The sequence below is a fragment of the Poecilia formosa genome, unplaced genomic scaffold, assembly GCF_000485575.1.
Source record: "Poecilia formosa unplaced genomic scaffold, Poecilia_formosa-5.1.2 Scaffold425, whole genome shotgun sequence".
Taxonomy (NCBI): Eukaryota; Metazoa; Chordata; class Actinopteri; order Cyprinodontiformes; family Poeciliidae; genus Poecilia; species Poecilia formosa.
The window spans coordinates 94,594-107,814 of NW_006800364.1; the positions used below are offsets into that span (position 1 = coordinate 94,594).

A 13,221-nucleotide genomic window follows, 5' to 3' on the forward strand; every position below is an offset into this window, starting at 1 on the left:
ATAGACATCACGTCACGTTCGCCACATTGCTCGGTGTTAGCATATTTAGTTTAGCATGCCGAATGTTTGCGGAGTTTAAGTGTTGGAGAAACAAAATCCAGCAGGTGAACATTCAGTCAAATTCTTGAGTAACTTGAACAAATCTGTATTAATCTGGAGTATGTTTTTTCATGATGTTGAACTTTTACATGAATATTGGTCAGATTTATCAACCTTTCTGATCCTGATTTTTTTTCTTTAATAAACTGTAAAAGGCTTTTTTCATGACGAAAGCATATTCTGCACTAATACCCGGTATAATTTATTCCAGTTGTTGTGCCTTTTTATATGCGTTTTGCAGCATTTTTTAATAATTTTATTCCCTTTTTTGTAGATATTAAGATGAGTTTGTGTGAGGATGAATCACCAGTTGTCAGCATAAATCCCTCTCACCCCTTCAGCCCTCCGTCGCTTCTTCCAAGATTTTTGCTCCAAAAATGGTTATGCAAGTGTTTATCTCTGAAACTCAACATCTCTGTAGTTGAGACTTGTTGTTAGAGTTGAGTTGTAGTAAGAATGTATTCCTTTGTTCCATTTTTCATTATGTTTTTGTTTGTTATGAGAGACCAACATTGGCTGTCTTACTTGGAGACTCAAGACTGTCCAATGCAGTACAGTCTTTGGCTGGGGACACGTTGGTGTCCCCAGCCAAAGACACGGACAGCCCAACAACCCGAAGACAATCTGTGAATGGACAGCTCTTTGGAGGAGTGCAGAGACCCTGTCTCTTATTAGATATTCAACAAAAATATAAACTAGGTAAGAAAACAAGGCATTGAATACCAGGCTGGCCTGTCATGTAATATCCAGCAGTCTACCTGTGTTAAAAGAAAATTTACTATATCATATCACACAAACTTTTATGTATGATATGATGTAGGCTTTACTTTCTCCACCTTGTACTTTGGACAATTTCATGCATATTGTATTGAAGAAAAATGTACTAAGCATACTGTTTTTTGCATTGACCAGCTGAAATATGTTAGACTTTTTGATAAGCAATATGTGAATGAAAGCGAGTTGTATTTCTAATTATGATGCATGTTTTGAAATAAATGCATTTCAGAAAATCGTTGCCTCTTTATTAAATGTTTATTTTCCAAAGAATTCTTTAAAGTTTTAAAAAATAAAATACCTATTTAATATTACTTACAAATAACTCTTGGGAATTTAAAAAATACTCTGGGAGAGTTGATATTTAAGATCTAACACCGAGTTAGTGTTGCTCAGTGTTAAATGACTAACTCCAACAGATTTGATATTTGACACTTGATTAGAGTTAAAGTCCCAACTCTTCAAAAACAGTTAAATTAGCACTTTCTGTTGTGGACCTATATAGGCACTTTAAAAGTGTTGAAATCAAATCTGACAGAGTTAATTTGGGCCTGCTGGATTTGCTGTGTAGTTGCTTCATATTATCCTAGCCTGGCCATTGTCTTCCTGCATTTAGAATTGTAATCTAACTGTAGTTTTAGCAATGGCGGCAGAGGAATTGGACAGGACTCTTCAGTCTGTGTTGGACACGCTTCCGAATATTAAATTCACATTAACAGTCGCCTCGTTCATATTAGCACTTCTCTCTTAGCAGTGGAGGTTGCTTGATTATAGCACTAGCAACTTTAGGTAAGCTTTGTAGTGTCAAACTGGTGCAAATTTCACAGCCAAACTTCAGTGACTATGTAAAATTTAAAGGATGAACACCTCCAGGAAGCATTTGGTTCTCAATAACCGAGAGCCGAGACCCTCTTTATGAAGCACATCGTGCAGAACAAAGGACTGGTTTACCAGTCCTTTGTTCTGGTAAACCAAGTCCTTTGTTCTGCAGACCATCATTCTGGAGCTCTTTGCAAAAGTTGCCTTCACATTACAAATTTAATCAAAGGAACCATGCATTACCAGCTGTAGTTCTCACAAAGCTGGAATTCCTTGCAAACTCAGAATTTTAGTGGGAAATTTCTGACGGTTTGGGAATATCGGTCATTATTTAACCAGTCGTATATTGCTCAAATACACATGGTTCCCCCACTCTGCAGCTCCATCCGTCCATCCATTTTCTGTACACCCTGCACTAATATAGCCATCAGGGTACCATCTGGAAACCAGTGTGCCTTTATGAACAAAAAGCATTTCCATTCTGTAAATGTGCAACTTATATGTCAATCGGAAAAGTCCCTAACACATAGAAAAAAATAGTCTTTTAATAATTCCACATTGGGGAAATTCACTTGTTACAAAAGCATAGTAACAAAAATATAACCCATTTAATATATAAAAAAAAACACCTAAACAACAATATAAACAACTTTATATCAATAAAATGCCTACAAATAGTTACTTGTGGGCATTTTAAATCTGGACCTGCTTCAATATTATTTCTTCATACTGTGGTATAATTGATTTCCTGGTTCAATATAAAGGACTCTCTAGCTGAAAACTCATCAGTTGAAATAAGCATTTAATCTTTGATTTCTAAATTATTTTCTTTGTTTTTTTTATTTCTAGTATTTTGCTTTTAATTTCATTACTTTTATTCTTTAGTAAAGGTGACCTTGTGCGCCGTAAAAGGCAACTTTTCAATAAATGCTGTTATTAGCTGTAGTTGGAAACAAACTCAAGCAGAGGCTGTTGCCATGATTATTCAAACAGGTAGTGGGAGCTTACTCGGTATTAAAACTAATTTGCATATTATGCCCCTAAATGCATATAAACATGCATATAAATATGCATTTAGGGGCTGATAAATATCACACGAGGCTGCATCTAGTTTACCACAAATCCTGATTGTGTCACTGCACACCTTGTGTGCAGTGACACAATCTACTACAAAGTTTTGTAGTACAAATCTACTACAAAACTTCATCATGACAGCTGTACACTCTTTTATATTTGAGATCCCAGATGTGCTGTCTGAGACCTGGCCACACATACTCCATGCTGTGATTGCAGCCAAAAACGTAAATTTATTTTATACTAACTTGAATGTGGTGAATATTTATTCAGTCACTAATTTTATGTTACATAGTTTTATTTGTCATTATTTAGTATAAATGAGTTTTCACTTTGACATTAGATGTTTTTCTTGTAATTTCTTTTTTTTTAATGAAGCAATTTGTTTTTGTTTTATTTGCTTTTCTGCAAAGAAGCTTTACTGTGTATTAGAAAAAATATATATAGTTAAGTATATAGTTATGAGAATCTCTCTCATTTTTTGTGGTAATTTCTGTCAGAATGATTGATTTGTTAAAGCGTTAAATAGGGTGAAACATCACCGAGTCAAACATTAAGATATGTTTCACAATCTTAATGTGTTTTTTTTTAATCAGATGAGGTGTTCAGAGATCTATACACGTCATGTCCTATGGGGTTTGCATTGAGCATCAGGTTTTTTGTGTCTGTACAAAGCTTCACTCCATTCCTGTGTAATAATTCATTATTCCCTTGAATTAGTCATGGTACCATGGTGCCATCTTCACATTTAACAATATTTTCCTTGTGTTAATCAACAGCTGCATGCTAACACTGTGAGAAATACACAACATGATAGACGACCAGTCCGCACCACGGCTGTTTTTTGTTCTTTCTTTCCAATCATAAGTGGTTATTGCTACATTCTCGTCCAGGAGGTGTGAGTTTGCAGTGGGACTGTAGGCATTCAGGGGGACACAGCAGATATTTTCCTTCCTGTATAGGAGTAGAAGTTTTATAAGATTGATACTGTTATGAAAGCAATGTTGATGATCAGTGTCAGTTTTATTTACTTTGCAGCAGTTGACAGGAGGTTATATATTAATTTGTAGTGATTTGGAAGTTTTCACTTAGATTCTGTTGAGTCTAAAGGCAAGGCTTTCCTTTCAGGGAAAATTAACCCTAATGGTCGGTATTTGACGGTTTATGACTTAATAAGTGAAGGTTATTTATAATGCGCTTTTCGAAGACATAAAATCGCAAGTCACTGTACTACAAAACATTACAATAAACACAATAAAATCATAACATAAAATCCTGTGAAAGTAAAACCGTTTTCAGTTGACTTTTCAAAAATGTTCATATAGTCAACAAAACAAAGCTGCAGTGTTAGAGCCACTGACTGAAAGGCTCTGTCCCCTTTAGTTTTCAGCCACGTACATGAAACAACCAAGAGATTCATGTGTCTGGAAATGAAGGCCACAAGCAGCAGAGTATTTAGTTGGAAGCTGGAAGCCAGTTTTGGCCAGATCATCGGAGCTGTCATTTGCACTGATGACGTAACATGGTGGTGGTGTCATATTTTAAGAATCAAGATGCTTGGTGAGAAGTTGTCAAGTTGCTTAGCATTCCATCTATAGGAATGTGAAGAAAAGTCTGGTTAAGAGCTTTCTAACCTTCATAGTTTGTAGAACATTTGTATATTCATGATATGATATTTGATCGTAAAAATACCCCATAATTAGACTACAACTTCAAATGTGCTAAAAACACCTTCAAATCAGCTTGTAACCAAACATGAACTATCCTGGTGGTGCTCTTGACTGCAATTATACCACCATGATCACTTGTGGAAATGAGAATCCTGCACATTTGGAGGCAATCCTTGTGAGAGACACAAAATAAGACACATTAGTACTCCGAGAGAGCAATCGCTTAGGATGGAGAATGGCTTAGACAGAGGAATTGGTGCATAGAGGGTGGCAGAGTTAAAGGGGTTGGGTGTGGAAGAGGTAATAGGAGGGAGGCTAAGAGTGACAGGAAGAGGAGAGCTGTTAGAATGAGTGGAGAGCTGTGCTGTAGGTAGAGCCACTAGACGAGATAAAGAAGAAATCATTCAGTCAATCAGCCCAGGCCCTGGTGCAATCATCAGATCTCATCTGTTTTCAAGAGCAATTCTACCCTTTATTGAGCTGTTGTGTCTAAAACAGGAGAGACTGTAGTGGGGAACATTAACCCATGCATTGCCACCTCCATGTTCACTGGAGCTAGAAATGAGAAATGATAATGAAGAATAGTCAGTCTTATTATCTTGGTTTAGCTCCTGTGTGATCAGTCGGAATTTTCTTTTGGCTGTTGACACTTAATGATGCTGAGGTTATTCCTGTTGCATGAAGGTCATGTTAAACAGAGTGCCATTTTGTTGATATATCAAAGTATATAATACAATACTGAAAAACGTGTTTCAGGCTTTGCTGTGTTTTTTTGGCTAGTGTTGTAGTCTCTTTTGAACCTTTATTTAAAGTCATACAGCATTAAGTCAAGTGTAGGTAAAGCTTTTTATAACTTACTATACATTCCACAAATGTCTTTCTGTTTCACAGATGTCAGCCGAAAGGTCAGTGGTGAAATGACGAAGCCTGCCTACGGTTGCCAGGTGATCATTCAGTCAGAGAAGGAGAAACAAATGATGAAAATCTACCGGCGAGAAGAAAAGAAAGAGAAAAAGAGAGCCAAAGGAAATGATGATGGTGACTTCTCAGAGGCTGTCTTGGCCTTTGACCCAAAAGAGATGAGAGCTCAGCGGTATATCACTTCCAAACTTTCTCTCTCCCTTTTGTGTTGTCTTTGTCTTAAATCTGTCCATTTCTGCTTTCGCTCCAAGGAGTCGGCAAAAAATAAGACATTATGTATTTTTCATGGCACAACTTCAGCTTCACAAAAATCCAACTAAGAAAATAAAACAGTCAAAAAGCAACATGACCGTGACTGCAGCTTATCACATGTCCTTTCCTGTGGAAGATCATCTTGAAAGTTTAATTTCAGTGGATGACAAAAAGGAGCAGTGATCTCTTTAATTACTTAGCCTGGTTAAATTCTGTGCAGTGTGAAGGAAGATTAGTGGAGAGGTAAGCCTCAGATTCCTCTCACATGTGTCTTTATATTAATCATCAAATATTGACAGGAGTATCTATTTTTGAATAATGGATGAGGGGGAAGGGTTATATTCAGAAACATAAAGCCATTTTAGCATTTTTTTGTATCTGCTGAATTAAATATTTTAAAGAGGTTATGTATAATACTTGTGAGCTATCAGTATTTTGCAAAAAACTTAATTGAGAACTTTCAGACCCCCAAAGCTAATTTTTACTCAGAATGGGTGTAAACATTTCCACTAGGATGAGGAGTGATTAAAGTGGAATAGGTACTCATTGCTGCAAAGTCTCTGGTTCTGTGGTCCATGCTATTTCTCACAAGTACTGTAAAACAAAATTCTATACCAGACACATTTTGTATATGTTTCATACAAATGGAACAGAAATAATAAATTGTTAGTGAATCTGGCACTGGAACCAGGGCAGCTTAGGAGGAAAATACTTCAGTTGTTTCCAGATCTAAGTCATCTCTTTCTACCCTCAGACTCTAGAAAAAGAAGGCAATATAATTCCCTAAGCAAGAACCAAAATATCACAATTTTGCCAGCAGAGAAGGGAAGATGCACAATACATATGACCATCACAAGAAAGTCACACAGATGATACTGCTATGTTCAAACACATTTGTACACATCTGTAGCATCCTGACACTTATGTTAGGATGCCATTCGTTGACTTCAGTTCAGAGTTTTACACCATCATTAAAGAGACGCTGACAGTGAAGCTCCACAATCTGGGACTTTCAACATCAATGTGCCTTTGGATCAGGGACTTTCTCTTTAACCGGCCTCAGGTGGTGAGAATAGGGGACCAAACATCATCCACTCTGGTCCTCAATACAGGCACACTGCAGGGCTATGTGTTTAGTCCGGTTCTTTTTACACTGTTCACCCACAACTGTGTAGCCATCCATTCCTCTAACAGGGTTCTAAAGTTTGCAGAACATTCCACCATAGCGGGCATCATAATAAACAGCAATGAGACCCTGTACAGAGAGGAGATCTAGAACCTGTCCCAGTGGTGTTCAGTGAACAACCAAATGCTCAACACCACAAAGACCAAGGAGGTCATAGTAGACAGTGCACAGATGAATGCGTTGTCCCGGAGGACAGTGAACCCTCCTATTAAAATACAAAAGGAGGTAGTGGAGTGCTTAGACAACATCAAATTCCTGGGCATCCACATCACCCCGGATCTAACCTAGTCGCTGAACACCTCTTTTCTGACTAGGAAGGCCCAACAAAGAGTCTTCTTTCTCAGAAAATTGAAAAGGCTGGTCTCCCTGCTCAGTTGCTCAAGAACTTCTGCAGAGCTGTGATTGAGAGCATCCTCTGCCTCAGTATGACTGCCTCAGTATGGCAACTGCACAATCGAGGACAAAAAGGACTTGGCCCAGGTGGTGAAAACTGGCCAGTTAATCGTGGGGAGTCAATTACCGAACCTGGATCTAATATATACTGGCAGACTGCAAAGGAAGGCCAGTTGTATTACTGCTGATCCTACCCACTCAGGACACAAACTGTTTGTAGTGCTAATGTCAGGGAAACGATACAGATACATAAAGTGCACAACCACACCGCTAAAATAGCCCTTTTGGTAACACTTTATTTGAAGGGGTGTGCATAAGACTGACATGACACTGTCATAAACATGACATAACACCTGTCATGAACATGAACGAGTCCTTATGAATGTTTATGACAGTTGTCATGAAGTGTCATTCGGTAAATAATGACACTTTTAATGCAAAGTTGCATTAAAAGTCCATTAAAAGTGCCAATTTTGCATGATTATGTAAATAATGACAATTTAATGCAATGTTGGCACTTTTAATGGACTTTCAATGCAACCTTTAAAGCAACTTTGCATTAAAAGTGTCATTATTTACCGAATGACACTTCATGACAACTCTTAGACATTCATAAAGACTCGTTCATGTTCATGACAGGTGTTATGTCATGTTTATGACAGTGTCACGTCAGTCTTATTCACACCCTGTGTGAATAAGACTGTTACCCAGCTTTTTCCCAAAAACTGTGAAATCTATCTGTCCACCTTAAATTCTCTCTGCCACCTGCAGACACACCCACACCCTTATGCTGTACCCTATCGACTGAATGAAACTTTATTTACTCATTTATCACCACGGGTAGTACTCCAATTTCATTATGTTCTAGAAACATAATGACAAATAAAAAATGTCTTATGCCAAATATCATCAGTCTTAAGTTTTTAGTAGTTCTTTTTGTTGTCCTGTTCCAATGTTTAGTGTAAAATTATAACATTTTACTCCATCTTTCTCTTACAGAGAGCATGCCCTGCTGAACGCACGTTATGAACCTCTCCTAACCAGGGAAAGAGTTTATGAAAGAATCCGTTATCCAAATGTATACGACAGCTACGCTGAAGCAACAAAAGCACCTGCATTTGTTGGAGGAGCCAGGGTGAGTTTTTTGGTTTTCAAAAAAATTTGAACTATTGCTTTGTTTCCGTTAACCTTTGAGGGTTAGTTTGAATTTTTTGAAAATAGTTTCTGTGAAGTTATTAATATTAGTTCCTTTATCTCAAGTAATTCATATAACTATTAACTTTTTGAAAAATTAATATATCCTAAAAAAGGCGAATACTAATAAGCTAGTCAGACATTTAGAGAATTTTTATGTGACTATAGCAGTTTAAACAACCCAAAATAAAAATTTTCACAATGCGTTGTTACTTGCACTACTAGAGTGTTAGGGCATTCCACAAAGGGCCCACTCTGTTTTTGTTTAAAAAATGTTAGATCAGTAAGACTAGGAAATTACACTCACCGGCCACTTTATTAGGTACACTTTGCAAAAGTGGGTTGGACCCCCTTTTGCCTTCAAAACTGCCTTAATCCTTCATGGCATGGATCCAACAAGGTACTGGAAATATTTCTCAGAGAGTCTGGTCCATATCGACATGATAGCATCAGGAAGTTGGCTGCACATCCATGATGCAAATCTCCCGTTCCACCACATCCCAAAGGTTCTCTACTGGCTTGAGATCTGGTGTCTGTGGAGGCCATTTGAGTTCAGTGACTCATTGTCGTGTTCAAGAAACCAGTCTGAGATGACTCACGCTTTATGACATGGCATGTTATCCTGCTTAAAGTAGCCATCAGGAGATAAGTACACTGTGGTCATAAAGACATGGTCAGCAACAGTATTCGGGTATAGGGCTGAAACTGAAACGATTTGAGTACCTCAATTACTAAAATTCTTCAAGGAAAATTTATCTGCCTCGAAGCATTTAAATTTTATTTTATTTTATTTAGCCAGCCGGGTTATTATTTGCGTTGTACAGCGCTCACACATCCGCCTGAGTCGTTGATGAAAGCTAAGTGTTATCAGCATAACGTCCAATTTACTGAGAGGATTTTTTTTAAACCATCAGACAAGGCTTCTGCATGTTGATGTGCCCACTAGTTCATATGGCACAATTTTAAATTTTTTGCCTCGCTTTTTCCCCTTACGACAATATTCAAACGTTCTGAGTTCTAAGATTGTCGCTTGGAATAATCATAATCGATCATCCTGCCTGTGTGGTGTGTTATGTAGAACGTCCAGACCGCTCCGATCTAACATCGGACATATTCAACATATTGGTTTGTCTTGGCTTGACTATTGCAGCATGTGGGGTTTTCCCTGACTGGGAATGAGAATGCAGCCTGTTGAATGTGACAGGTAGTCAATCAGAAAGCGCATTGACGTAAGCATGGAGGGGAATCCCAAACAGCTGACATCACGCAACCAAGAGTCCGGTGGACATCGGAAATGATATGTGGAAACAGCATGAATGTTTATTTAGCATTTCGTACAAAGAATATCAACAGAAATGATACAGAGAGGAACTGGAGCGAAACTGGTACCGCAGTTGATAAACCGGGTAACTTTTCAGCTATCATTAACCTGACATAATGTAGTTATAACGATAAGGCTGTTAATTCAGTCAGGGCTTAACTCTGACACTAGCTCGCTTAAAATGAGTCCACAAACTATCAGTATTGCTTCTACATCATCATCCGTGTTTGTTTACTTTAAATTCACATATGGTGTGTTGAGGTTTTATGGGATTTTCTTCTGGAATCGGGATGTTCGTGAGTGAAATCGGTTCACACTCGAACATCACGAGTGTGTGGTGTGTGGCTCCTGCCATGTGGCTGGACACAAGGCAGCAGCAATACACCACACACAAATCAATCGAACCTGTTGTACTTTTATCAGCTCGTGTGTGGTGACAGAGGTTTGGAAAATCAGCCGGCAATTCTTAAATCGTGTCTTGTGAACCAGACTTAAGACTCGAGCTCTACTCCTTTTGTCTCGTCTCGACCACTTCCCTCACACTCTCTGATTCTGGTCGCAATGGTAACATTTAAACATTCTTTCAAAGTAAGATGCAGATGCGCCACAAAAACGAACATTTTACTTTGATGAAAATTTTAACAAATGATAACGACAAATTAATAGGAGCCCTGAGCTTGTTTCTCTGCAACGAGATGGTCCCATCTGGGAGTGATGGGAGACAATGACACCCGAAGTGTTGCTTATATCCACAGCCTGCTTCGTCTCTACGTGGTGAAGCAGTTTGAAGGCTTTATTGCCTCATTATCCAGCAGGTCGTTACATATCATGCAGAGCAGGCTTGGAATGTGGGAGTCACCTACCGGGATAAATCCCTTCTGCTGTCTCTTCGCTGGGCCTTTCCCTCTTGGTAAAGAAACTTTCCAAAGACATCTGATCTGTTTCTTACTCATTTTACTCCTTGTGGACTCAATGTTGGCATAACCAAGAGAATCCGGTTAAAGGATTTTCAAAATAGAAGATCCTCCAGACTCGGATAATACATAAAACGGAAATATTTAATTATTTCTTGTGCGGCCCGGTACCAATTCTTCTACGGACTGGTACCGGTCCACAGCCCGGGGATTGGGGACCGACTTAAATTACCTTTCTTCCCATTTTGATGCTTGGTTTGAACTGCAGCAGATTGTCTTGGCCATCTGCTGAATGCATTGAGTTGCTGCCACGTGATTAACTGATTGACATTTGTGTTAATGAGCAGTTGGACAGGTGTACCTAATAGTGTATATAATAATGGAAACCATTCTTTTTTGTTTGCTTTGAAAAAGCAATCAAAAGAGCAACTTCATGTTCAAAAAAGTGCAGCCCATAACTCATAAAATTTGCAAGCAACTTTAGAAAAAATAAGCCCAAAACTGCTTTTAATAATCGGACTGTTCGACAGAAACTCAAAATAGTTCCTGTTTTTCCAGCAACAAAATGTGCATCTCTCCTCCCTCCAGTTTACATTTCTGTCATGGCGATTTGCTGCTGCTGTCATATAGAAACGGTGGTCACTCCCCAAGATGCGTAGAGGAAATAAAATTACATTTAAAAAGAAAATGGTAACGTGCAGTAATGCAAAAATGATTTGGGTAAGTAACTTTAATCCGATTACTGGATTTGAAATTGTAACGCATTAGATTACTCATTACTGAAAAAAGTAGTCCGACATTAGTAACGCATTACAGAGTAACGTTACTGAGATCACTGTTTACAAAGAATACCCTGAATGAAAAAGATCCGTCTGTGATTGACTGGTATGGTTCATTTAGGCCACATTAAATTTACCGAGTTGAAAGTGCCAGACACAGAGCCAAGTTTGCCAGAGCATGTATCGAGCAAGTGTGTGTGAGACGGAAAGACACTTTCCACACATTATTTGTTCTCCAAGGTACGTATGCTGATATTCTTAAATCATACTTGGGGTTTGCATACAGCTTGTACAAGCCAAGCAAGCGGTGTGGCTTTTAAACTAGTTGATACCTAACTTGGTGCAGGATTCTCAGAAAAAACGATGAACTGCATATAAATGCGAGTATAGGTAAGATAGGAGTGGAGCGTTTGCAGTTTTCTTTCACATTGCTGATTACTGATCTCCTTCTGATTCCGATTTTGGCCGATACCAATTTTTCCTGTCTGAAATGTTGGTAAATATAGCAAGAAAGTCACCGAGTTGGCAACAGTGGGGTGAATACTGTTAACTCTAAACATGCAGACATGATCTGTGTGGTTGGGTCTATCAATCAAACCAGAAGAGGACAGTGATTGATTTTTAAAACTTTTGCTGAGGTAGGTATCACTGTTACTGGTGTATTAAAACATCTATCTCTCCTTGCGCTCATACTGCCTTACTTTACTTGTCTCCCCCCTCGGATACACTGAGGGAAACCCTGATTCACAGAATATTTCTTAAAAATTAAATTTTAAGGTTGAATATGTTAATTTGTGGGAGACCTAAAGTCTTTGACACAACACACATGCCTGTTTAAGCCCAAACTGATTTATAGATGTTATTTTATTATTTATTTTCTTTTGTTCTTTCTTCAGTTTTTTCGCTCTTAATGTATTCCATAGAAACCAATAGATGTTCTGTGGATCCTGGGTTGTACTCACTTCAGGGTATTTTACTTTTCTTCATTCAGACCTTCGGTGAATAAATGTAAACAAAAAAGAAAATTGTCCCTATCTAATATAGCAATATCTTGTATCACAAGATTTTCCAAATCCAGAGCTTTGCAAGTGTCAGCTTTAAACCCACTGTAAAATTCCCACTATGATCATCTCATTCTGTTGTAATATCTGTGGGTAGTTAAAAATGCAACTGCACATCAAAACCTCTTTAAGAGGCTAAGAGTAAAATGTATATTGGAGATAACTTCCACCAAGTCTGAACCTTATTTCACAACATAACTTAAGACAAACCTTAGTAATTTGTCATAATGACCATGTATTAAAGTTATAATTTTCTACACAGCTGTTTATTTTCAACAAGAACCTGTAGAAAAAAAGGTGCAGGTAGCAATGGTCAACTCGTGTTGGAGTGAAGGAAAACTGATCTATTTTCTTTAAAGAAATTGATGTAACTAGCTGCCTTGACATTAAATTAGAACAAATAAAACACTGATTAAAAATACTTTTTTTTATCATGAATCGCATCATGTTTTGGTCTGAATTATCAGTGATAATGTTGTTGAGTGCTGTTCCAAACTTTTTTTAATTATTACTTTGAGTTTCTAGGCCATTCATTGGGTTTTTAGCATTTTGTTCTGTCTGTGACATTTAGCTGCTGTTGCCCGAGGGTATCCACAGAGAAAACAACAAGATATATGAAGAGGTGGAGATCCCATACAATGAACCCATGCCTGTTGGCTTTGAGGAGAGACCAGTCTACATCTCTGAGCTGGATGAGGTAAGTTCATCTGTAATGTAATTTTGTTAAACAGTCTCCTCTGTTTTTCAGAGGGAGAGGTACTTAT

The 13,221-nt window shown here is 38.0% G+C and overlaps 1 protein-coding gene across 1 annotated transcript in view; it reads left to right on the top strand.

The window, feature by feature from the left end:
- The window catches only part of ascc3 (activating signal cointegrator 1 complex subunit 3), a 376,011-nt gene that overhangs the window by 56,798 nt on the left and 305,992 nt on the right, over nt 1–13,221 (top strand). The window contains exons 6-8 of the mRNA XM_007577033.2: nt 5,328–5,529; nt 8,188–8,323; nt 13,029–13,154. Coding sequence (XP_007577095.1) covers nt 5,328–5,529; nt 8,188–8,323; nt 13,029–13,154 — 464 coding nt within the window. The remainder of the gene's footprint in view (nt 1–5,327; nt 5,530–8,187; nt 8,324–13,028; nt 13,155–13,221) is intronic.